The sequence below is a fragment of the Microcaecilia unicolor genome, chromosome 2 (assembly GCF_901765095.1).
Source record: "Microcaecilia unicolor chromosome 2, aMicUni1.1, whole genome shotgun sequence".
NCBI lineage: Eukaryota > Metazoa > Chordata > Amphibia > Gymnophiona > Siphonopidae > Microcaecilia > Microcaecilia unicolor.
The window spans coordinates 15,697,168-15,718,775 of NC_044032.1; the positions used below are offsets into that span (position 1 = coordinate 15,697,168).

Below are 21,608 nucleotides of genomic sequence, written 5' to 3' on the forward strand. Positions count from 1 at the left end.
AGAAAATCAAGGCAGCGGCGGTGAACAGCACGCTCAAGTAATTTGGAGAGAAAAGGAAGGAGGGAGATGGGTCGGTAATTAGAGGGACAAGTAGGGTCAAGTGAAGGCTTCTTAAGGAGAGGTGTGACCACAGCATGTTTAAAGGCAGCAGGGACAGTCGCAGTGGAAAGTGAGAGGTTGAGAATGTGACAGATAAAAGGAATAAGAGCAGGAGAGATGGCATTAAGAAGGTGGGTGGGAATGGGATCAGAGGAACAGGTGGTACATTTTGAGGAAGAAAGGAGAAGTGTAGTTTCCTCAATAGTAACTTCAGGAAAGGAGGAAAGGGAATGAGGGGAAGGAGAGAGAGGGGAACGGACTAGTGGAGGGAGAGGTGGTGAGGTAGAGAAAGCAAGGTTTATCTTTTCAACCTTGTTGTGAAAGAATTCAGCAAGGGTCTGAGGAGATAATGAATGGGGAGTTGGGGGAGGGGGCACCTTGAGGAGAGAGTTCAATGTGGTGAAGAGAAGTCGAGGATTAGAGCCAAGAGAGTTGGTCAGTTGGATATAATAATCCTGTTTGGCACGTAAAAGAGCCTCAAGTGATAAGGGTGCTGCCTCCCCTGAAGGATGTACCTCTGACCTCCCTTCAGAAGGAGCTACCCAATAAGGGGCAACAGACCTAGGGGACTATAGAATTTTGCATTTTCCTGAGTCTATGGGAACATGGATCCATTAGCAGCAGAGGAGGGAGGTGAGGAGAGGGTAAATTGGCACAGGCTTACCTGTAGGATTTTGGTGAGCTGCTGGTGATTCTCCACCACGAGGATGTTTGCGGTACAGTTCTCAGCCACATATTGACATGCCTCTGGGGAACTTGTGGTGTAAATTCCAGCGGGAATGCCACTGAGAGAGAGAGAGACAGAGACAGAGAGAGCAAAAATATAATGCTGAGAATTGAGGCCCAGGGAAGAGAGGTCATGGGGAAGGGCCAGTGCTTTCTACTGCTAGGTTTGCAAGGTACCGTGTATTCATGGCTTTCCTTGTTTTAAACTGTAAGGACACAGGGTAGTTTTGGATGGGTTTCTTCACGCCTTTTTTAGAAGATGCTGCCAAGTTTCCAACTGGTAAATTTACTGCTTCATACATTTACGACTAGCATTTGACAGTCCTCAGCGGCTTGCAGTATCGTCATTGTTGCCACTAGTTAAGATCCCCTGATGAAGGCATATGTTGCTGAAACACGGTCTGTTCTTGGTGCCTTCCACTCTCTCTTTGCTGGTTTGGTGATCACCTGTGCAAGTGTTTTCTTTTGTTGTGTTGGTGTCACAACCAACATCAGTCAGCTGTGATTCACCACAGGGTTTAGACCTGGCTCCCCTATTGTTCAATCTTTATTGCAGCCCCTTGGTTCAAGTGGTGGAGCAATTTGGGTGTTATATTATTTATTCATTGACCACATCCAATTGGAGATAGAGTTTGGTAATGATCAAAGGTTACGAAATTGGAATCAATGCCTCTAGATGGTATTTGAATGGTTTCAGAAGGTGAAATTGAAGCTGAACCCAGATAAATCAGAATATTTATGGGTTAGAAGATGGAATAACCCTTTGCGGTTAAACTCCGCTGAGTGTCCCGGCACACACTATTCAGTGATACTTAACTGGTGAGTGCCACTGAATATTGCCACTAACTGGCCATCTCCTTAGGTTAGGGGGAGGCTGGGGGTGTAGCACCTACTTAACTGGTTATGATTTTCAAGAAAAAGATCTGGGTGTCGTTGTAGATAATACACTGAAATCGTCTGCACAGTGTGCGGCGGCAGCCAAAAGAGCAAACAAGATACTAGGAATTATTAGGAAAGGGATGGTGAATAAGACTGAAAATACTATAATGCCTTTGTATTGCTCCATGGTGCGTCTGCACCTTGAGTATTGCATTCAGTTCTGGTCATGGTATCTCAAAAAAGATCTAGCGGAATTAGAAAAGGTTCAAAGAATAGCGACTAAAATGATAAAGGGGATGGAACTCCTCTCGTATGAGGAAAGGCTAAAGAGGTTACGGCTCTTCAGCTTGGAAAAGAGATGGATGAGGAGAGATAGGACTGAGGTCTACAAACTCCTGAGTGGTGTAGAATGAGTAGAAGTGAATCGATACTTTTACTCGTTCCAAAAGACTAGGGGACAGACGAGGAAGTTACATGGAAATACTTTTAAAACAAATAGGAGAAAATATTTTTTCACTTAAAGAATAGTTAAGCTCTGGAACTCTTTGCTGGAGGATGTGGTAACAGCAGTTAGTGTAGCTTGGTTTTAAAAAGGTTTGGACAAATTCCTGGAGGAAAAGTCCATAGTCTGCTATTGAGACAGACATGGGAAGCAACTGCTTGCCCTGAGATTTGTAGCATGGAATGTTGCTACTCTGAGATTCTGCATGGAATCTTGTCGCTCTTTAGGATTCCAGAATCTTGCTATTCTTTGGGGTTCTACATGGAATGTTGCTACTCTTTGAGATTCCGCATGGAATCTTGTCGCTCTTTAGGATTCCAGAATCTTGCTATTCTTTGGGGTTCTACATGGAATGTTGCTACTCTTTGAGATTCTGCATGGAATCTTGTCACTCTTTAGGATTCCAGAATCTTGCTATTCTTTGGGGTTCTACATGAGGAGAGGTTAAGAAGGCTAGGACTCTTTAGCCTGGAGAAAAGGTGGATGAGGGGTGATATGATAGAGGTCTACAAAATAATGAGTGGGGTAGAGCGGACAGATGTGAAGCGTTTGTTTACGCTTTCTAACAATAATAGAACCAGGGGACACAAGATGAAATTAGAATGTAGTAGGTTTAAAACAAATCGGAGAAAGTTTTTCTTTACTCAGCTCGTAGTTAGACTCTGGAACTCATTGCCGGAGAAGGTAGTGACGGCAGCTGGCCTTGCTGAGTTTAAAGGGGGTCTGGACAGATTCCTGAAGGAAAAGTCCATTGATTGTTATTAAATTTTGGGGTTTTGCCAGGTTCTTGGGGCCTGAATTGGCCGCTGTCGGAGAGAGTGCTGGGCTTGATGGACCTACTACTACTACTACTATTTAGCATTTCTATAGCGCTACAAGGCATACACAGCGCTGCACAAACATAGAAGAAAGATGGTCCCCGCTCAAAGAGCTTACAATCTAATAGACAAAAAATAAAGTAAGCAAATCAAATCAATTAATGTGTACAGGAAGGAGGAGAGGAGGGTAGGTGGAGGCGAGTGGTTACGAGTCAAAAGCAATGTTAAAGAGGTGGGCTTTCAGTCTAGATTTAAAGGTGGCCAAGGATGGGGCAAGACGTAGGGGCTCAGGAAGTTTATTCCAGGCGTAGGGTAAGATTCATGGAATCTTGCTATTCGTTATAATTCTAGAATCTTGTTACTCTTTGGCGTTCTGGAGTGTTGCCATGAATTGGGTTTCTGCCATGTACTTATGACCTGGCTTGGCCACTGTTTAGTGGGCTAGATGGACCATTGGTCTGACCCAGTATGGCTACTCTTATGTTCTTAGAAGTCCAAGGAAACTGTAAGTGTTACCTATATCTCAGCTCAGGATAGTTAAGTTGAAATCAGTCAATGCCGGTAGTGGGTCTTGCTGGTTGATGAAAGAAACTGCCATTGTGATTTGAACTGTGATACTCAGAGGTATAACGCTGTCAAATCTCAGGACGGGCACGGAAAGCGTCTCTGGTCCGGAAAGATATTCAACAGCATTTTTGCATTCAAGACCGCTTACTAATTTCTTAGCCGCCCTCTGGACCGACTCCATCCTGTTTAAGATATAAATGCTCCAAACAAGTAAACAACTTTACTCTCCAAAGTGTGTAGGGTGCATGGACAATTTTGACCCAACACAGGCTGTGTTTCAGCTAAAAAGCCTTCTTCAGGGTCTTTACTGTCAACAGCACAATAAAAATATTGGAGCATAATGTGATAAAGGCAAACAGAAACTCAGCCACCGGCCGTGGAAAACAGCTGGCTACAGCAGTTGCAGTTCACATAAAAGTGGTGAATGCACATCGGTGAGGTGTCACAGCTTTCCTCTGTCTTCCCACATATGTGTAGCCCAGAATCTCCCTGTCCCCCTTCTCCCACACTGATAGACCAACATCCCTTTTCCCCTCCTCCCTCATTTGTAGCCTAGTATTTTCCTGCTCCCTTCTCTTTTTTCAAGCTCTGTGGTCCAGCATCGCCCTATCCACTCACTTGTTCTAGTTCTTTTCCACCCCTATGTTCCAGCATCTCCTTCTCCTCTTTCTCCCTCTCTCTTCCCCTCCACCTCTATGGTCCAGCACTTCCTTATCCCTTTTCCCTCCACTCTTACTGTCTAGCAACATCCTATCCCGTCTCTCTTCCCCTCCAACCTTATGGTCCAGCATTCCCCTGTCCTCTCTCCTCCCCTTCCCCAAAATGCAGCTTCTGACCCTCTTACTGTACATGCAGCAGCTGAGTGGCAGCAGGAAATGCAGCCACACTCCTTCCCCAGGTTCTCAGTAACAATCCACACTTACCAGGTTGTCATTTCTGGTGTGCAAAGTCACCAGATTCCTGCAAGTCTCTCCATGGAGCTGCTACCCTGTTCACACGGGCACCACAATACACCTCATAGATCCTCACGACACACTAGTGTATCGTGACAAACTGGTTGACAACTGCTTGTCTACTGGTTTGAGGCAATATGGTAGATCATAATTTCTTTGATTGAATGACCAGAGAATTAGATCAAGGGCATACACTAGATATGGTTTCTTAGATTTAGACAAAGCTCTTGATACTCCTCCGCACAAGTTGATTATTAATATCCTTGGGACGGATCTCAGTTGGTGGACTGGATTAGAAACTGGTTAAGCGATAGACAGAGAGTAGTCAAAAATGGAGGTCACACTGAGGGAAGAGTGGTGAATGCCTGAGGGATCCATTCTGTGGTCAGTTTATATTTATTAAAGTCTGATATATCGCCTTTCAAGTAAAAATCAAAGCGGTTCTGTTTAATGTCTCTTTGAGTGATATTGTGGAAGCGTTAGGAGGAAAAGATGGCCTTTTGGCTGATGACACCAGGATCTGCAACAGAGTGCACCCAAAATTTATGCCCACCCAACCTGGCAGAAACATGTGATCCTGGCTCATTGCACTAACTGCCAGAGGATGTGGTAACTGCGGTTAGTGTATTTCGGTTTAAAAAAGGTTTGGAGAAGTTCCTGGAGGAAAAGTCCATAGTCTGTATTGAGACAGACATGGGGAAGCCACTGCTTGTCCTGAGATTGGTAGCATGGAATCTTGTTACTCTTTGGGATTCCGGAATCTTGTTTTTGGGGGGTTCTACATGGAATGTTGCTACTCTTTGGGTTTCTGTGAGGCTCTTATGATCTGGGTTGGCCACTGCTAGAAGCAGGATACTGGGCTAGATGGACCATTGGTCTGACCCAGTATGGATGTTCATATGTTCCATGTTCTTATGTTCTGCCTGTGTAGAAAAGGAGACAGAGAAACAGTCTTACCCTGCCATAATGGCACCAATATCCGCAAAGAACCATTCTGGGCAGTTGAAGCCAAGGATCGCAACACCATTGAAACGCTCCAGGCCGAGCTACGGGAGGTAAAAGAGACGGAAGCATGACAGAACATCCTTTCAACCAGAAGTAAGAAATAACAGACAAGATAAATAATATAAGATGATTTTTTTATTGGATGATATGTGACTTCAGAGAATGTCAGTTCCTGAAAGCTGATGAAGAAATGTATTGTTAATTCAATGTAAAGATACCACCTTCTTGTAACACCCCAGGGGGACAAAGGAGACTCCCACTTCATGGTGCCGTGGGTCTCAGTTGGGAATAGATGATCCAAATTATCCCCACATGGCCTGGTGTACATATAAACTGAGGGGAAAGACCCTACCCCTCAATCCTACCCCTCTACTGGGACAAGGTCTCTTTCAGAAGAAGGTAGACTAAGGAGGCTAGGGCTTTTCAGCTTGGAGAAGAGACGGCTGAGGGGAGATATGATAGAGATATATAAAATAATGAGTGGAGTTGAACAGGTGGATGTGAAGCGTCTATTCACGCTTTCCAAAAATACTAGGACTAGGGGGCATGCGATGAAACTACAGTGTAGTAAATTTAAAACAAATTGGAGAAAAGTTTTCTTCACCCAACACATAATTAAACTCTGGAATTCGTTGCCGGAGAACGTGGTGAAGGAGGTTAGCTTGGCAGAGTTTAAAAAGGGACTCAAGCAGGGGTGTGCTGGTAAATTTTTAACAACAGGCTCTTTCTCTGGACGTAGCCAGCTCTGCAGTTGGAAGGGCCAGGGGTGGCCGGGTGGCCAGTGGGGGAAGCAACACTTGCCTCTCTCTTCTCCCTCCCTTCGTGCAGGCACGCTAGGCATGCCTTTGCTGGCAGCCAATAAATGGACTGCCACCACTCCCAACGTCTTGCTCTGAGCAGCATGCTGGAACTTCTCTCACATGCTCGAGAGGTCCCGGCCTGCTGCCCAGGGCTGGAAACAAGGAGCGGGGAGCAGCAGTAGTTTATTTACTTGGCAGGGCTCAGCATCCCCACCAGCAAAGTAAAAGATAATTCAGCAGGGGGCCCAAGCCCACATTTTGGGAGCCAGTTGTTAAAGTAGCCATGGAGGGCCCTACTTTAACAACTGGCTCCCAAAATTCTCAAAAACTTAACAACCGACTCTTGCGAGCCTGTGAGAGCCTGCTCCAGCACACCACTGGACTCAAGTCACTTCACTGGCTTCCAATCAGATACCGCATACAGTTCAAGCTTCTCCTACTAACCTACAAATGCACTCAATCTGCAGCCCCTCCTTACCTCTCTACCCTCATCTCCCCTTACGTCCCTACCCGTAACCTCCACTCTCAAGACAAATCCCTCCTTTCAGTACCCTTCTCCACCACCGCCAACTCCAGGCTCCGCCCTTTCTGCCTCACCTCACCCCATGCTTGGAATAAACTCCCTGAGCCCATACGCCAGGCCCCCTCCCTGCCCATCTTCAAATCATTGCTCAAAGCCCACCTCTTCAATGTCGCCTTCGGCACCTAACCACTACAACTCTACTCAGGAAATCTAGACTGCTCCAACTTGACATTTCGTCCTTTAGATTGTAAGCTCCTTGAGCTGCGTAACCCTAGTAGCGCTCTAGAAATGTTAAGTAGTAGTAGTAGACGGTTTCCTAAAGGACAAGTCCATAAACCGCTACTAAATGGACTTGGGAAAAATCCACAATTCCAGGAATAACATGTATAGAATGTTTGTACGTTTGGGAAGCTTGCCAGGTGCCCTTGGCCTGGATTGGCTGCTGTGGTAGACAGGATGCTGGGCTCGATGGACCCTTGGTGTCTTCCCAGTGTGGCATTAGTTATGTACTTATGTACTTATAATACTCCCGCTTTCAGGACCGTACCAATTTAGTGCAGACAGGAGGTCTATACCATTAAATACTCCTCCATTCAGGACCATACCTATTTAGTACAGGCCGGAGGTGTAAACCAAGTACATAAGTAATGCCACACTGGGAAAAGACCAAGGGTCCATCGAGCCCAGCATCCTGTCCACGACAGCGGCCAATCCAGGCCAAGGGCACCTGGCGAGCTTCCCAAACGTACAAACATTCTATACATGTTATTCCTGGAATTGTGGATTTTTCCCAAGTCCATTTAGTAGTGGTTTATGGACTTGTCCTTTAGGAAACCGTCTAACCCCTTTTTAAACTCTGCCAAGCTAACCGCCTTCACCACGTTCTCCGGCAACGAATTCCAGAGTTTAATTACATGTTGGGTGAAGAAACATTTTCTCCGATTTGTTTTAAATTTACTACACTGTAGTTTCATCGCATGCCCCCTAGTCCTAGTATTTTTGGAAAGCGTGAACAGACGCTTCACATCCACCTGTTCCACTCCACTCATTATTTTATATACCTCTATCATTTCTCCCCTCAGCCGTCTCTTCTCCAAGCTGAATAGCCCTAGCCTCCTTAGTCTTTCTTCATAGGGAAGTCGTCCCATCCCCGCTATCATTTTAGTCGCCCTTCGCTGCACCTTTTCCAATTCCACTATATCCTTCTTGTGATGCGGCGACCAGAATTGAACACAATACTCAAGGTGCGGTCGCACCATGGAGCGATACAACGGCATTATAACATCCTCACACCTGTTTTCCATACCTTTCCTAATAATACCCAACATTCTATTCACTTTCCGAGCCGCAGCAGCACACTGAGCAGAAGGTTTCAGTGTATTATAGACGACGACACCCAGATCCCTTGGTATTGTTATTTGAATATTTTTAATGCTGTAATTGCCTATTGCTTATGTTTAATCTAGTCTTACTGTACACTGCCTTGAGTGAATTCCTTCAAAAAGGCTTTAAATAAATCCTAATAAATAAATAAATAAATAAATGTCTAGGGTAAAGCCTCTATTGAGTACTAAATTTATATCTTGGGTGAAGTGTGTTTACAAGTCAAACCTACCATCAACAGTGGAATCAATTCCTATGATTCAAACAGAATGAACCCCACCTATGAATAAGCAGAACTACAAATATTACACCGAGGCCTAGAATACCAATACACCTACTACAGGTAAAACTGAACAAATGGAACTGCTACATAGCTCTGCACAGAAACTACATGCAAACAACATACCACACCTCAGTCACATGCAAAATAGAGACAGACCCTCGTCAAAAATACAGAACAAGGGATCACAAATTAGAAATATGAAGACAAGAATTGAACTGGGAACCCCAAGGAGTTAAACATGGCCTGTACTACAACAGTGGAGAAATAAAAACAGAAATGTATTTCCTAAAGCCAACATATTCCAGTTACTACATGTTTTTATCGTTATTGTCTACACATTTATTTTTCTGTCATGTTGGTTCTACTTTCTCTTTTCCTGTTTGGCCTCTGCTAACACTCTTTCCAGTGGCTGTTGTCCATTGGTTATTTCTCTTCTCCTGTCTTGTTCCATTTCCCTCACTATATCTGTCTCTGACATATCGATCTTTGCCTTTTAGATTCACTTTCTGCCTCTCTGTCCACTCAAATTTCACCCTCTTTCTCACTCTCCAGTGGAGGAGTAACCTAATGGTTGGTGCAGCAGCCTGAGAACCTGGGGAACTGGGTTGGATTCCCACTGCAGCTCCTTGTGACCCTGGGCAAGACACTTAACCCTCCATTGCCCCAAATATAAAAACTTAGATTATGAGCCCGTTGGGACAGAGAAAGTACCTGCATATAATGTCTAGAAATGATCAGTAGTGATCCTCTATCTCCTTTCACCTACCAACTTTCCATATCCTTCTCTCACCCCCTACTTCTCCCAATCCTGTTTCACTCCTTACCCAGTTCCCTACTTCCATCTTTTATATACTCCCATTAGCACATTTCTACTCTCTGTGTTCACTATTCCTCTCTCACTCATCTCTTTGACAAACCCCAGTGGCCTCTCCCATGAAGTTCTACCATTCCCAGCATCTCCTCTCTTTCTCTCTACTCCTTGTAGCCTGACATTTCCCTCTCTTCCCTACCCTTGATGCAGCATCTCTATTTCTCTCCGCACCCCCATGGTCCAGCATCTCTCTTCCTCCAACCATCCTTGCCCTCCCATGGTCCTACATCTCTCTCAAGGAGTGGAGGTATGGCTTATTGGTTTGTGCAGAATGTTGTGAGAAGGGTAGATGTGGTCCCTCTGCACAAGTATGGTAGTAAGGAGGAGGTTGGGAACTACAGACCTCTCAGTCTGACCTCAGTGGTGAGTAAACTAATGGAAAGGCTTCCAAAGCGGAGGATTGTGAAGTTTCTCAAATCGCATGGACTGCAGAACCTGAGGCAGCATGGCTTCACTAGAGGGAGGTTGTGTCAGACAAATCTGATTGGATTCTTTGACTGGGTGACCAAACAATTGGATGTGGGAGGGGCGCTTGATGGATTTTAGCAAAGCCTTCGACACGGTTCCGCACAGGTAACTGGTTAATAAACTAAATGCCCTTGGTATGGAACCTAAAGTGACTGACTGGGTTAAAAATTGGTTAAATGGAAGGAGACAGAGGGTAGTGGTAAATGGAGCTTGCTCCAAGGAAAAGGATGTTATCAGCAGTGTACTGCAGGGCCGGCTCTATTTAACATCTTCATGAGTGATATTGCAGAAGGACTGTCTGGTAAGGTTTGTCTCTTTGCAGATGATACCAAACTCTGTAATAGGATAGACACCCCGTAGGGTGTGGATAGCATGAGGTAGGATCTAGGGAAGCTTGAAGAATGATACACTAATTTGCAACTAAGAAATGCAGGGTCATGCACTTGGGTTACAAGAATCCAAGGGAACGGTACAGTATAGGGGGTGAAGTGCTTCTGTGTACAAAAGAAGAGTGGGACTCGGGGGGGGGGGGGGGGGGGGGGTGATTGTGTCTGATGACCTTAAGATAGCCAAATAGGTGGAAAAGACAACGGTCAAAGCCAGAAGGATGCTTGACTGCATAAGGAGAGGGATGAGCAGCAGGAAAAATAGAGGTAATAGTGCCCTTGTATCTGGTGAGGCCCCATTTAGAGACCGCACCTACGGAAAGATATACACAGGATGGAGTCTGTCTAGAGGGCGGTTACAAAATTGGTAAGCAGTCTCTGTCATAAAACATATGGGGACAGGTTTATAAGCTGTATACGCTGGAAGAGAGGAGAGAGAGAGAGAGAGACAGGGGATATGATAGAGACGTTTAAAAACCTCAGTGGCATCAATGTACAGGAGGTGAACCTTTTTCAAATGAAGAAAAACCCTGAAATGAGAGGGCATAGGAAGAAGTTGAGAGGAAATACGCTTAGGAGGAATCTATGAAAATACTCCTTCATGGAAAGGGTGGTGGATGCACGGAATGGCCTCCCGGTGGAGGTAACAGAGACAAAGACTATGTCAGAATTTAAGGAAGCGTGGGACAGGCATGTGGGTGGGATCCCTTAGGAAAAGGAGGAGTTAGTGGTTATTGAGGAGGGGCAGACTGGATGGGCCATTCAGCCCTTATCTGCCGTCATGCTTCTATGTTTCTAGGTGCAGAAGAGGGGGCTGTGGGTGAAGGTGAGGGAGTAGGGGGTTGAGAGGGGAGTTTGGGGGCAAGATGGGAAGAAACAGGGTAGAAACAGCAGGGGCAGACAGAGCAGAGTACCTATAAAGAGGTGAGAGGCAGAGAGAGAGAGCGAGATGGGGGAAGCTGTTGGGCAGAATGTGAAGGGGGAAAGGGTGGCAGATGAGTGGAATGGCCTACCGGTGGAGGTTGTGCAGACGAGGACTGTGTCAGAATTTAAGAAAGCGTGGGACAGGCATGTGGGATCCCTTAGGAAAAGGAGGAGTTTGTGGTTACTGAGGAGGGGCTGACTGGATGGGCCATTTGACCTTTATCGGCCATCATGTTTCTATGTTTCTTCTGCCAGGTTCAAGATCACTTCTGCTCTCTTCCCTACCATCTCTCTAGAGGGAAAGACATGTTTTAAGGTAAATTGGGGAGGTTGAGAGGGGGATAGCTGACTGTAGCAGAGAGTTGACAATGAAGGGAATGATACTGGACCATGGACAGAGAGGAAAGGGAGTGAAAGGAGAAATGTGTGTGTGAGGGGGGGGGGGGGGGGGGAGGTAGAAGAATAGAAAAGAGAGAGACGCCAGATTGCAGAGGGGATGTGAAGAGCAGTGCTAGTGTGTGGGCAGGCCTAATGCATATGCGACTCCCCCTCCCCCCCAAAATGCCTAAGATTTTCAGAGCGGTCACTGATGTTAGGAGTTGTTATTGACAGCCCCTTGGTAAAATCATGAAAGGGTCAGCCCAAGGAGTTTGGGCAGGAGAGGTGATAAAAGTTTTGGGTGTAGGGAGTTCTGGGTCTTTGGTAGCCCACTTTTGCCAGATGACCCATGGTACCGAGGGGGAATCCTGTTTAGGATGTGTCAGAGAACAAATTCAGTGAATAACATTGGGCTTAGACGGTTCTTTTGACTGGGACCCCTGCAGTAGTGGCTCAGATCTTAAACCAAGAGGGGACAGAGCAGGGTCCTCACCGTTGCTGAACCCAGGCCAGGGGGATTCAGTGCGGAGATTACCACGTAACTGATTCTTAGCAGAGGTGTAGATAGGTGGGTTGCCAGGGGAGCGGCCGCTCCCCCAAATGGACTTCCGATGGCAGCTATTTTTCACGTGATCTGTCGCATTTAAAGCATGTGCCAGTGCTGTCAACCTGGCTACTCTTCTGAATGGAATGGAAAGCTGATTCTGAGGACAATATGAAGCACCCTGTTTCAATTGCAAATGACGGGAAGCGTGTCTACAGGTACCAGCAACTCCACTCCAATCATTACATAAGTACATAAGTATTGCCATACTGGAAAAGACCAAAGGTCCATCGAGCCTAGCATCCTATTTCCAACAGTGGCCAATCCAGGTCACAAATACCCAGCAAGATCCCAAAAATGTACAAAACATTTTATACTGCTTATCCCAGAAATAGTGGATTTTCCCCAACTCCATTTAATAATGGTCTATGGACTTTTTCTTTAGGAAGCCGGCCAAACCTTTTTTAAACTCCGCTAAGCTAACCGCCTTTACCACATTTTCTGGCAACGAATTCCAGAGTTTAATTGCACGTTGAGTGAAGAAAACTTTTCTCCACTTCGTTTTAAATTTACTACATTGTAGCTTCATCTCATGCCCCCTAGTCCTAGTAATTTTGGAAAGCGTGAACAGACGCTTCACATCTACCCGTTCAACTCCACTCATTATTTTATAGACCTCTATCATATCTCCCCTCAGCCGCCTTTTCTCCAAGCTGAAGAGCCCTAGCCGCTTTAGCCTTTCCCCTGCTGCTTCCCTCTTCCCTGCCCACCTCTGATGACTTTTCCTGTTGTGTTAGGCCTTTCTTTAAATAATGGTGGTACAGCCAGGGATTTTGAACACAGGGTGTATGTCATGCTGCATCTCCCTTCTCCCTGTACCTTAAAATCACCTCCCTTTTCAGGGTAACACTGGCTGAAAAAGGGAAGAATAAGATGATGGACACCCTCAGGTAACTTTCTACCTCTCCCCTTCAGATACGAGCAGGAAATGGACTCACCTTCCCAGTTATAAACAGGAAAAACGGGGATTCACCTTTAGGAATCCTTTGGCGGCTGCCCGGCAGTTCTGGTAATACTGGAGGAATGTGATGGTTTTCCATTGTCCGTCTCTCTTTACCGCCAGTGCAGGCTTGTTGCTGTAACGCTGCAGGGTCTGCTGGAACAGCTGGTGTACGGTGATGGGAGGTTGTGACCCAGGTCCCGTCTGTTCCATGCGAAATCTCACTGCACCGTCCTTCTCTGTGGTCCACAGACTGTCTGCAGGTGCCAGCTTTGATGCTATGGAAAGGTCCCCTTGAGTAATGGAGGACAAACCACCTAGGAAGGAGGGGGGGGGGGGGGGAGAGAGAGAGAGAGTGTGAGTATCATTCTCCTCAAGTCTTATTAGGGACCCTTTTACTAAAGTACTTAAAGTTTGGGGTTTAATGTGTTATAACGCAGGATTTTAATGCATAAGAAGCCCAAAACTGACATTGCATTTAGAAGGTGCATTCCCAGTATTTTCACAATTAGGCCATGTGTTAATGTTTATTTATTTGTTACTTTTGTACCCCACATTTTCCCACCTATTTGCAGGCTCAATATGGCTTACATAATACCGTAAAGGCGATCGCCAACTCCGGTAGAGAACAAAGACAAAGTGATGTTATAGTCGGATACGGTTCATATGTTACAATCGCATTGGGAATCGTAGAGAAAAAGAGTTATATAGTGTTCATTACGAGCTTTGGTTTTGTTGTGTTGCAGGGTGCAGGCACTTAAGTTGGGTCGGTAGGGTAAGCCTTTCCGAAAAGGAAGGTCTTTAGTAATCCGGAAGTTAAGGTGGTTGTACGTTGTTTTCACAGCTTTTGGTAATGCATTCCATAATTGTGTGCTTATGTAGGAGAAGCTGGATGCATAAGTTGACTTGTATTTGAGTCCTTTACAGCTTGGGTAGTGGAGATTTAAGTATGTTTGTGTTGATCCGACTGTGTTTCTGGTTGGTAGGTGTATGAGGTCGGTCATGTATCCCGGTGCTTCGCCATAGATAATTTTATGGACCAGGGTGCAAATTTTGAAAGCAATACGTTCTTTGATTGGGAGCCACTGCAGTTTTTCTCGGAGGGGTTTGGCGCTTTCGAATCGCGTTTTTCCGAATATAAGTCTGGCTGCTGTGTTTTGAGCGGTCTGAAGTTTTTTTTAATGAGTTGCTCTTTGCATCCCACATAGATTCTATTGCAGTAGTCAGCTTGGCTTAGTACCATTGATTGTATCAGGTTGCGAAATGTTTCCCTCGGGAAGAATGGTTTCACGCGTTTGAGTTTCCATTAACGTGCCATTAACGTACTGCTCAACATGCTGTTAACATAGGAGCACTTACCCCTGGATTCTATATATGGTGCCCAAATTTGGTTCCGCTCCTGAGATGTAATTGCAACTTCACTGGCTAATGAGCCATTAACGAGCAATCACTGGATGCTAACCAATTATTGACGTTAATTGGCCTCAATTGGAATTTGCATGCGCATCTGCCTGAGCACTATTCTGTAACGCCAGGCATCCAAATCGCATACTGCAAAACCTAAAAGGGGACGTGGATATGAGAGTGGCAAGGGCATGTCAGAGGCATTCCAAAAAGTTGCATGCTTTGTTACTGAATAATGGGTCAATGCGCCCAACACGGGTGCCAGCATTTACAACAGGTTTCAGCAGGCATAAGTCTGACAACCAAAGTTCAGGAGCAGGAATCGGCACTAAGTGTAATTCTATAAACAAGCCCTTTATAGAATTTATTTATTTGTTGCATTTGTATCCCACATTTTCCCACCTTTTCGCAGGCTCAATGTGGCTTACATTATGCCGTAATGGCGATCGCCATTTCTGGAAAGAGAAATACAAAGTTGTATTACATTTAAAGTTCATAAATGTCAGAATAAATTATAAAGTAAATTAGATAAATAGTACATATCAGGCGTGAGAAATAAGGGGGTAATGCATTAACGTTCATTAGTGACAAATTGATTGAAGCAAACAGGTATAGAGAGTTCGATTTTGTCTGGTTCTGGTAGAGTTTTGATGTCAGGTCATTTATGAAAGATCATTATGGTATGTCTTTTTGAACAGGTTGGTCTTTAGTAATTTCCGAAAGGCTGTCAGGTCGTGCGTTGTTTTTATGGCATTTGGTAGTGCATTCCAAAGTTGCGTGCTGATGTAGGAGAAGCTTCATGCATATATTGATTTATATTTAAGACCTTTGCAACTAGGGTAATGGAGGTTCAAGAATGTGCGTGATGATCTTTTTTAGTTCCTGCTTGGTAAGTCTATGAGGTCCGACATATATACCGGGGCCTCGCCATAAATAATTTTATGAACCAGAGTACAGATTTTGAATGTAATTCGTTCTTTTAGTGGGAGCCAGTGTAGTTTTTCTCTTAGGGGTTTGGCGCTTTCACATTTTGCTTTTCCAAATATGAGTCTGGCTGCAGTGTTTTGGGCAGTTTGGAGTTTCTTAATGATTTGTTCTTTGCATCCGGTGTAAATGGCATTACAGTAATCCAAGTGGCTTAACACCATTGATTGTACCAGGTTGCGGAATATTTCCCGTGCATAGTGCTGATCGTTGTCCATTCTTGATTTATTTGAAGGAATCTGTTGACCACTGATGAAGGCAAAGCTGAAACTTCACCAAGTTGGGTTCCTCTTCAATGAAATCCATTTTGATGAACTCTTGCCTGTTCCTCATTCCCTGGATCACCTTTGCTGTTTGTGCCTGCCTGTGTCTTATTGCAGATGTAACCCGGGTCTCACTCCCACACCAGCGTCCTCAACACTGACTAGCTCTCAGGGTCAGGCAACCTTGACCCAGGCCACAAAGAGTTTTTAAAAATTTCCTCTTGAGCTGGGTGCAGTCCAGGGTAGACCATAGGGTTTTAAGCCACTTCATTCTTTGTTCTTTTATTCTCCAAGGTCTCTTGAGCAGATGTACTCCACTCACACCAATAAACAACTCAAGGGGTTTTATGAAAGAACAGCAACTTTACTTGATGCTGAAACATACAGACCTTTCTACTCCATACAGAGTCAATATTGGTTCATGAGGTTTCTATAGGTTAAAGTCCCATTCTCTTAATCAGGCTTCTGTATATGGTATTTACGTATTTACAGCTCCTCTAGCCTCATATCCATCCCTTTGAGTGAGATAATCCCAGGTTGTTCTTGCAGCAATTCCAAAACACCAGCCCTGCTACTCCATAACCCTAGCTTACGATAGCTTCTACTATTTTGCCCAACACCTGCATCAAATTCATTGGTCTGTAATTTTCTAGAGTCCTTTTTTTTTAATGATATTTGCTACTTTCTGATAAAGAGAAAGATTTTAATGATAGGTTACAAATTACTAGCATCAGATCTTCAGATGAATACTATCAGGACCTGGTGATTTGCTGCTAATACATCTAATTTCACAATGGTTTGTTTCAATTTCTCTGACTCATCCCATTGAAAGAGTTTTCCAGGCATGGGTATACCCCCAACATTCAAAGACCAAACCAAAGAATTAATTTCTTATTATTTGTAGTATTAGTAGTATATGTATGCAGACGATATCACGATCTACATCCCATTCAAACATGATTTAAATGAAATCACCAACGAGATCAACCAAAGCCTCCAAATCATGCACTCCTGGGCGGATGCGTTCAAACTGAAACTCAACGCAGAGAAAACACAATGTCTTGTACTAACCTCACAACACAACAAAAACAACTACTCCAAAACAACCACACCATACTGTTCTCTTCCCGTCACACAAAGCCTAAAAATTCTTGGAGTGACAATCGACCGAAACCTCACACTCGATACTCATGTGAAGAATACAACGAAGAAGATGTTCTACTCCTTGTGGAAACTCAAAAGAGTAAAACCTTTCTTCCCGAGATATATCATCCGCACCCTGGTACAGTTAATGGTAATAAGTCACCTGGACTACTGTAATGCACTATACGCCGGCTGCAAAGAACAAACTATCAAAAAACTCCAAACAGCCCAGAATACCGCCGCTAGACTCATATTTGGAAAAACTAAATGTGAAAGTGCAAAACCCTTAAGAGAGAAACTTCATTGGCTCCCACTCAAAGAACGCATTGCGTTCAACATTTGCACGATTGTACACAAAATCATTCACGCAGACACCCCAATCTACATGCTAAACCTTGTGGACTTGCCTCCCAGAAACGCTGTAAGATCATCCCGCAAATTTCTCAATCTGCACTTCCCCAGCTGTAAAGGACTAAAATACAAGCTGATACACGCCACCACCTTCTCCTACTTGAGCACGCAGCTGTGGAACGCTCTACCTACAGACCTGAAAGCTACTGATGAAATAACTAACTTCCACAAATCTCTGAAGACACATCTCTTCCAAAAAGCCTACAAAACTACCTCAACAATCCACACAGTTATCACAGTTCACCTCTATCCTACCTAACACCTTCCGTCTATCTTCCCTTACCTAACCTTCAAACATCATGAAATGATTCTGTTGATCTTCCCTTACCTAATCTTCAAACATTAAGCACTGTACTTGTTATCATGAAATTATTATTTCATAACCATACTCTGTAAGTGTTATGGGTCTGTTACACAGGAACTTTTACTCTTCCACAACACCACTCTGTATTTGATCATATCGGAACCGGCGATCGCTTTTACGATACTAGATACAGGCTCATTTTCAAAGCACTTAGCCTCCCAAAGTTCCATAGAAACCTATGGAACTTAGCCTCCCAAAGTGCTTTGAAAATATGCCTCTATGTAAGCCACATTGAGCCTGCAAATAAGTGGGAAAATGTGGGATACAAATGTAACAAATAAATAAATATTCTTATTTGCTATGGGTTATTCCCCCCCCCCCCCTTTCCTTTTTACTTCATGGTCCAATTCCTTCACTGGCTTCTTCCATTTGGTCCACATTGTGTTTCATTTATGTATGTGTGAAGAAACAGTGTGTTTTAAGCCTGTAAAATATATTGGATATTTTCCTGCATCGATTATGTTCTGAAGTGTATTTCTCCTATTTGGCCAGCAGAAGGTGCATGTTTATGCTTAAAACTGTTACAGAGGACTGACTTCTCTTTCTTTTAATTCGCCCACTGATAATAGGTAGTGCCTATAGTGATGTTGTTCTGGACTCTGATTGGTCTGGAGTTTTGAAATTACCCAGCAGTGGCTGGCTCTGTTGCTTCAGTTTCAGCCTGGGAGGAAAGACAGACAGATCTCTTTGCTGAGGTCCTGACCTTCCCAGGTACTGTTTAGACAGTATATAGATGTTTAATTAGTATTATAATAGATCCATATTTCAGTTACCTGTTATTGTTTGCTAATTGCACATTTTTTTGTTCATTGGTCCAGTGTGAGAATAAACACATTTGTTTGTTTATTTGTTCTGACTGTCTGGACTGATAAAGAATCCTGGTGGTTTGTGTGTTGGGTCTGTGAGCGCTTTCTGGGAAATGTAGAACCACTGGGAGTGTCGCTTCAGTAACCTAGAAATCACTGGGGATAATTTGGAAGCGGTGGACTCGCCCAGAGGTGGTTGTGCCCTGGTCAGTGGAAGGAAGGTGCTAGTGTAGAGCACAAGCTGCAGATACAGGTGGACCTGAGCTGTGCTAGGGATAAACCCTCTAAGTGACCACGGGGTAACCCCAGGCGGGTGGCTAGGCATTTCGTGACAGTATGTAAGCTCTTTAAATGAATAAATGTAACTTACAAATTCAAATAAACCAACTTAGATATATAAACACAGAATTTACAAAATAAAATTAAATAGGAGAAATTTATAGATGCATATTCCTAGGTTGAATTTTTAAAAGTATACATCTGTTTTTACTCACAAAAAGTACGCGTACAAATCTGTGTGGGTACTTTTCCTGAGAAAATTGTCAAAATGAACACGCACTCATCTTTTCACCTTGCAAGCAAGAAAATTCTCAGAGTGACTGTGGGGGAACATTATAAAATTATCTCCTATTTGAACAGGAGTGATGTATTCCCACTTCAGGCACAGGCAGCTCCTTGTGACTCTGGGCAAGTCACTTAACCCTCCATTGCCCCATGTAAGCCGCATTGAGCCTGCCATGAGTGGGAAAGCGCAGGGTACAAATGTAACAAAAATAAAATAGATACTATTGGAGATTCTACATGGAATGTTGCTACTATTGGAGATTCTACATGGAATGTTGCTACTATTGGAGATTCTACATGGAATGTTGCAACATTCCATGTAGAAGGCTGCGCAGGCTTCTGTTTCTGTGAGTCTGACGTCCTGCACGTACGTGCAGGACGTCAGACTCACAGAAGCAGAAGCCTGCGCGGCCACATTGGTGATCTGCAAGGGCCGACTTCTAGTGGAATAGCAACATTCCATGTAGAATCTCAAATAGTAGCAACAGTGGAGGAGTGGCCTAGTGGTTAGGGTGGTGGACTTTGGTCCTGGGGAACTGAGTTCAATTCCCACTTCAGGCACAGGCAGCTCCTTGTGACTCTGGGCAAGTCACTTAACCCTCCATTGCCCCATGTAAGCCGCATTGAGCCTGCCATGAGTGGGAAAGGAAAGCGTGGGGTACAAATGTAATAAAAAATAATAAAATATTCTTCAAATCTTGCGAAAAACAAAAGTAGGAGGAAAGCCCTCACGTACAACAAAAGCAATGGACAAAAAAAGTGAGGACATCTTAAGGAGGATATCAGGAAGTCTTTAATGTCAACAGCTAAAAAATGGACCAGAGATTTGCTGTTCCCCTCCTCCCACTCTCTATCTTACCCCTGAAGGTTGAGGTAGCATCCGATGGACCTGCCGGTTCCGTGCCACTCGGAATCTGTGCAGTTATAATCCTCCTCTGCTCTTGCTTGGAGGCCTGATCAATCTCTTTGTGCTCCTCTGAAGTGAGCCACTGCTTATATTTCTTTCCCATCGCTCCGCCTTGTTTTTTCTTCTGCTCCAGAACATCTTTGTCCTTGGTAGAGAGTAATGTGGTCAGATGGGAGGCCTGAGAAATTCAACAACACTCTATTGACAAGATGTAAAGTTAGTCCTTCCTTCTTCACGTAACCATTATGAAAGTTGAGGCATCTTGTGAGCCATGTTTCACAGGGAACTGGAGACATACCAAAATCTGTCACTGAAGTGGATTGAACTAGGGGAAATTTTATAGATTAAAAGATTAATTTGAATAGGTGGAGATTTAGCCCAGGAACCATATCCTATATAATAAAACTCACCCTCAACGTTCTGAGGACACTGACGTCACTGTCAGGTCCTCCGGGCACTTCCTTCCAGTTCGAAGCCTTCGTGGTGGTGAAGCCACCGAAAACACTGTGTTGGGGCCCCGCCCTCGTGTCAAACGTGATGACGTCGAGGGCGGAGCAATGGCGTCAGTGGCTTCACAACCAACGACGCTGCAGATTGAAGGTGGCGTGCCGAGGTCCGCAACAATGGCGGCCAGTGCCATCAGAACGCAGAAAGGGGTGAGTAGGGAGGGGGGGGAGGTTCGGAAGGAAACCGTGCTAGCGCCCGTTTCATTAATGCAAGAAACGGGCATGTTTTACTAGTCAGCTATATAGTGAAGGAGTAAAAAAACACCCAAACCAACACAGAGGTCTATCATGTTTAGGGTTACCATATTTGCGGAGACAAAAAAGAAGACAGAAAAAATAAAAATGGTTGCTACCTTAGCTAAAGAAATATTTATTCGTAACCTTTAGTTAACGAACATACACCAAACAGTGACTGACTTACAGTACAGCAGTAGACAATCTACTTTTCAAAAACTTCAGGATTTGAGTTTGACCCAGTCTAAGTCCCAAGCGCACTTATCAGAAGAGCTGATATCCCTCAACAACTTTGGCTGGCTTCTCAGATACATGTGAAGGTCTTTGCATGAGATATGCTTAAATTTGTGCTGCACAAACAAAATTCCTTTGACGGATTCAACCAGCAGGGAACAAAGAGGGGATCAGCAATGCCTTTCTCTCTCTTTAGCAATCCCATTGGTCATAGGCACATGAAAGAAAAAGAGGACATTTCCCTAAAAATTAAAAATCCTGGAGGACATATCTGAAGAAGTCCAAAAAGAGGACCCTAATCATGTTTAACTTTTCAACCTTACTCTCTCTGGGGCTCTTTCTGGTGGCTTAAAGAAAGACAAGAATGATCCATAAAGAGATATTTATGTAAAACATACTTAGGGCTCCTTTTACTAAGGCATGCTGAAAAATGGCCTGCGCGGTTGTAGGCGTGTGTATTGGACACGCACAGCTCCATTTATCACTGCGCCTGCAAAAAAGGCCTTTTTGGGGGGCTGAAAATGGACGTGCGACAAAATAAAAATTGGCGAGCGTCCATTTTGGGCCTGAGACTTTACTGCCACCCATTGACTTAGTGGTAAGGTCTTATGCGTTAACCAGGCGGTAATCGTCAACTCGTGTACACTGCCGATTACCAGCCGGTTAGCGCCACATGGTA

General features: G+C 44.4%; 1 protein-coding gene across 1 annotated transcript in view; it reads right to left on the minus strand.

The window, feature by feature from the left end:
• LOC115462797 (long-chain-fatty-acid--CoA ligase ACSBG2-like) overlaps positions 1-21,608 on the minus strand; it is a 257,186-nt gene that overhangs the window by 48,963 nt on the left and 186,615 nt on the right. Inside the window, exons 3-6 of the mRNA XM_030192807.1 lie at positions 19,908-20,133; positions 13,143-13,426; positions 5,502-5,590; positions 764-884 (exon numbers count right to left, since the gene is read on the minus strand). Of these exons, the coding sequence (XP_030048667.1) occupies positions 764-884; positions 5,502-5,590; positions 13,143-13,426; positions 19,908-20,133 (720 nt within the window). The remainder of the gene's footprint in view (positions 1-763; positions 885-5,501; positions 5,591-13,142; positions 13,427-19,907; positions 20,134-21,608) is intronic.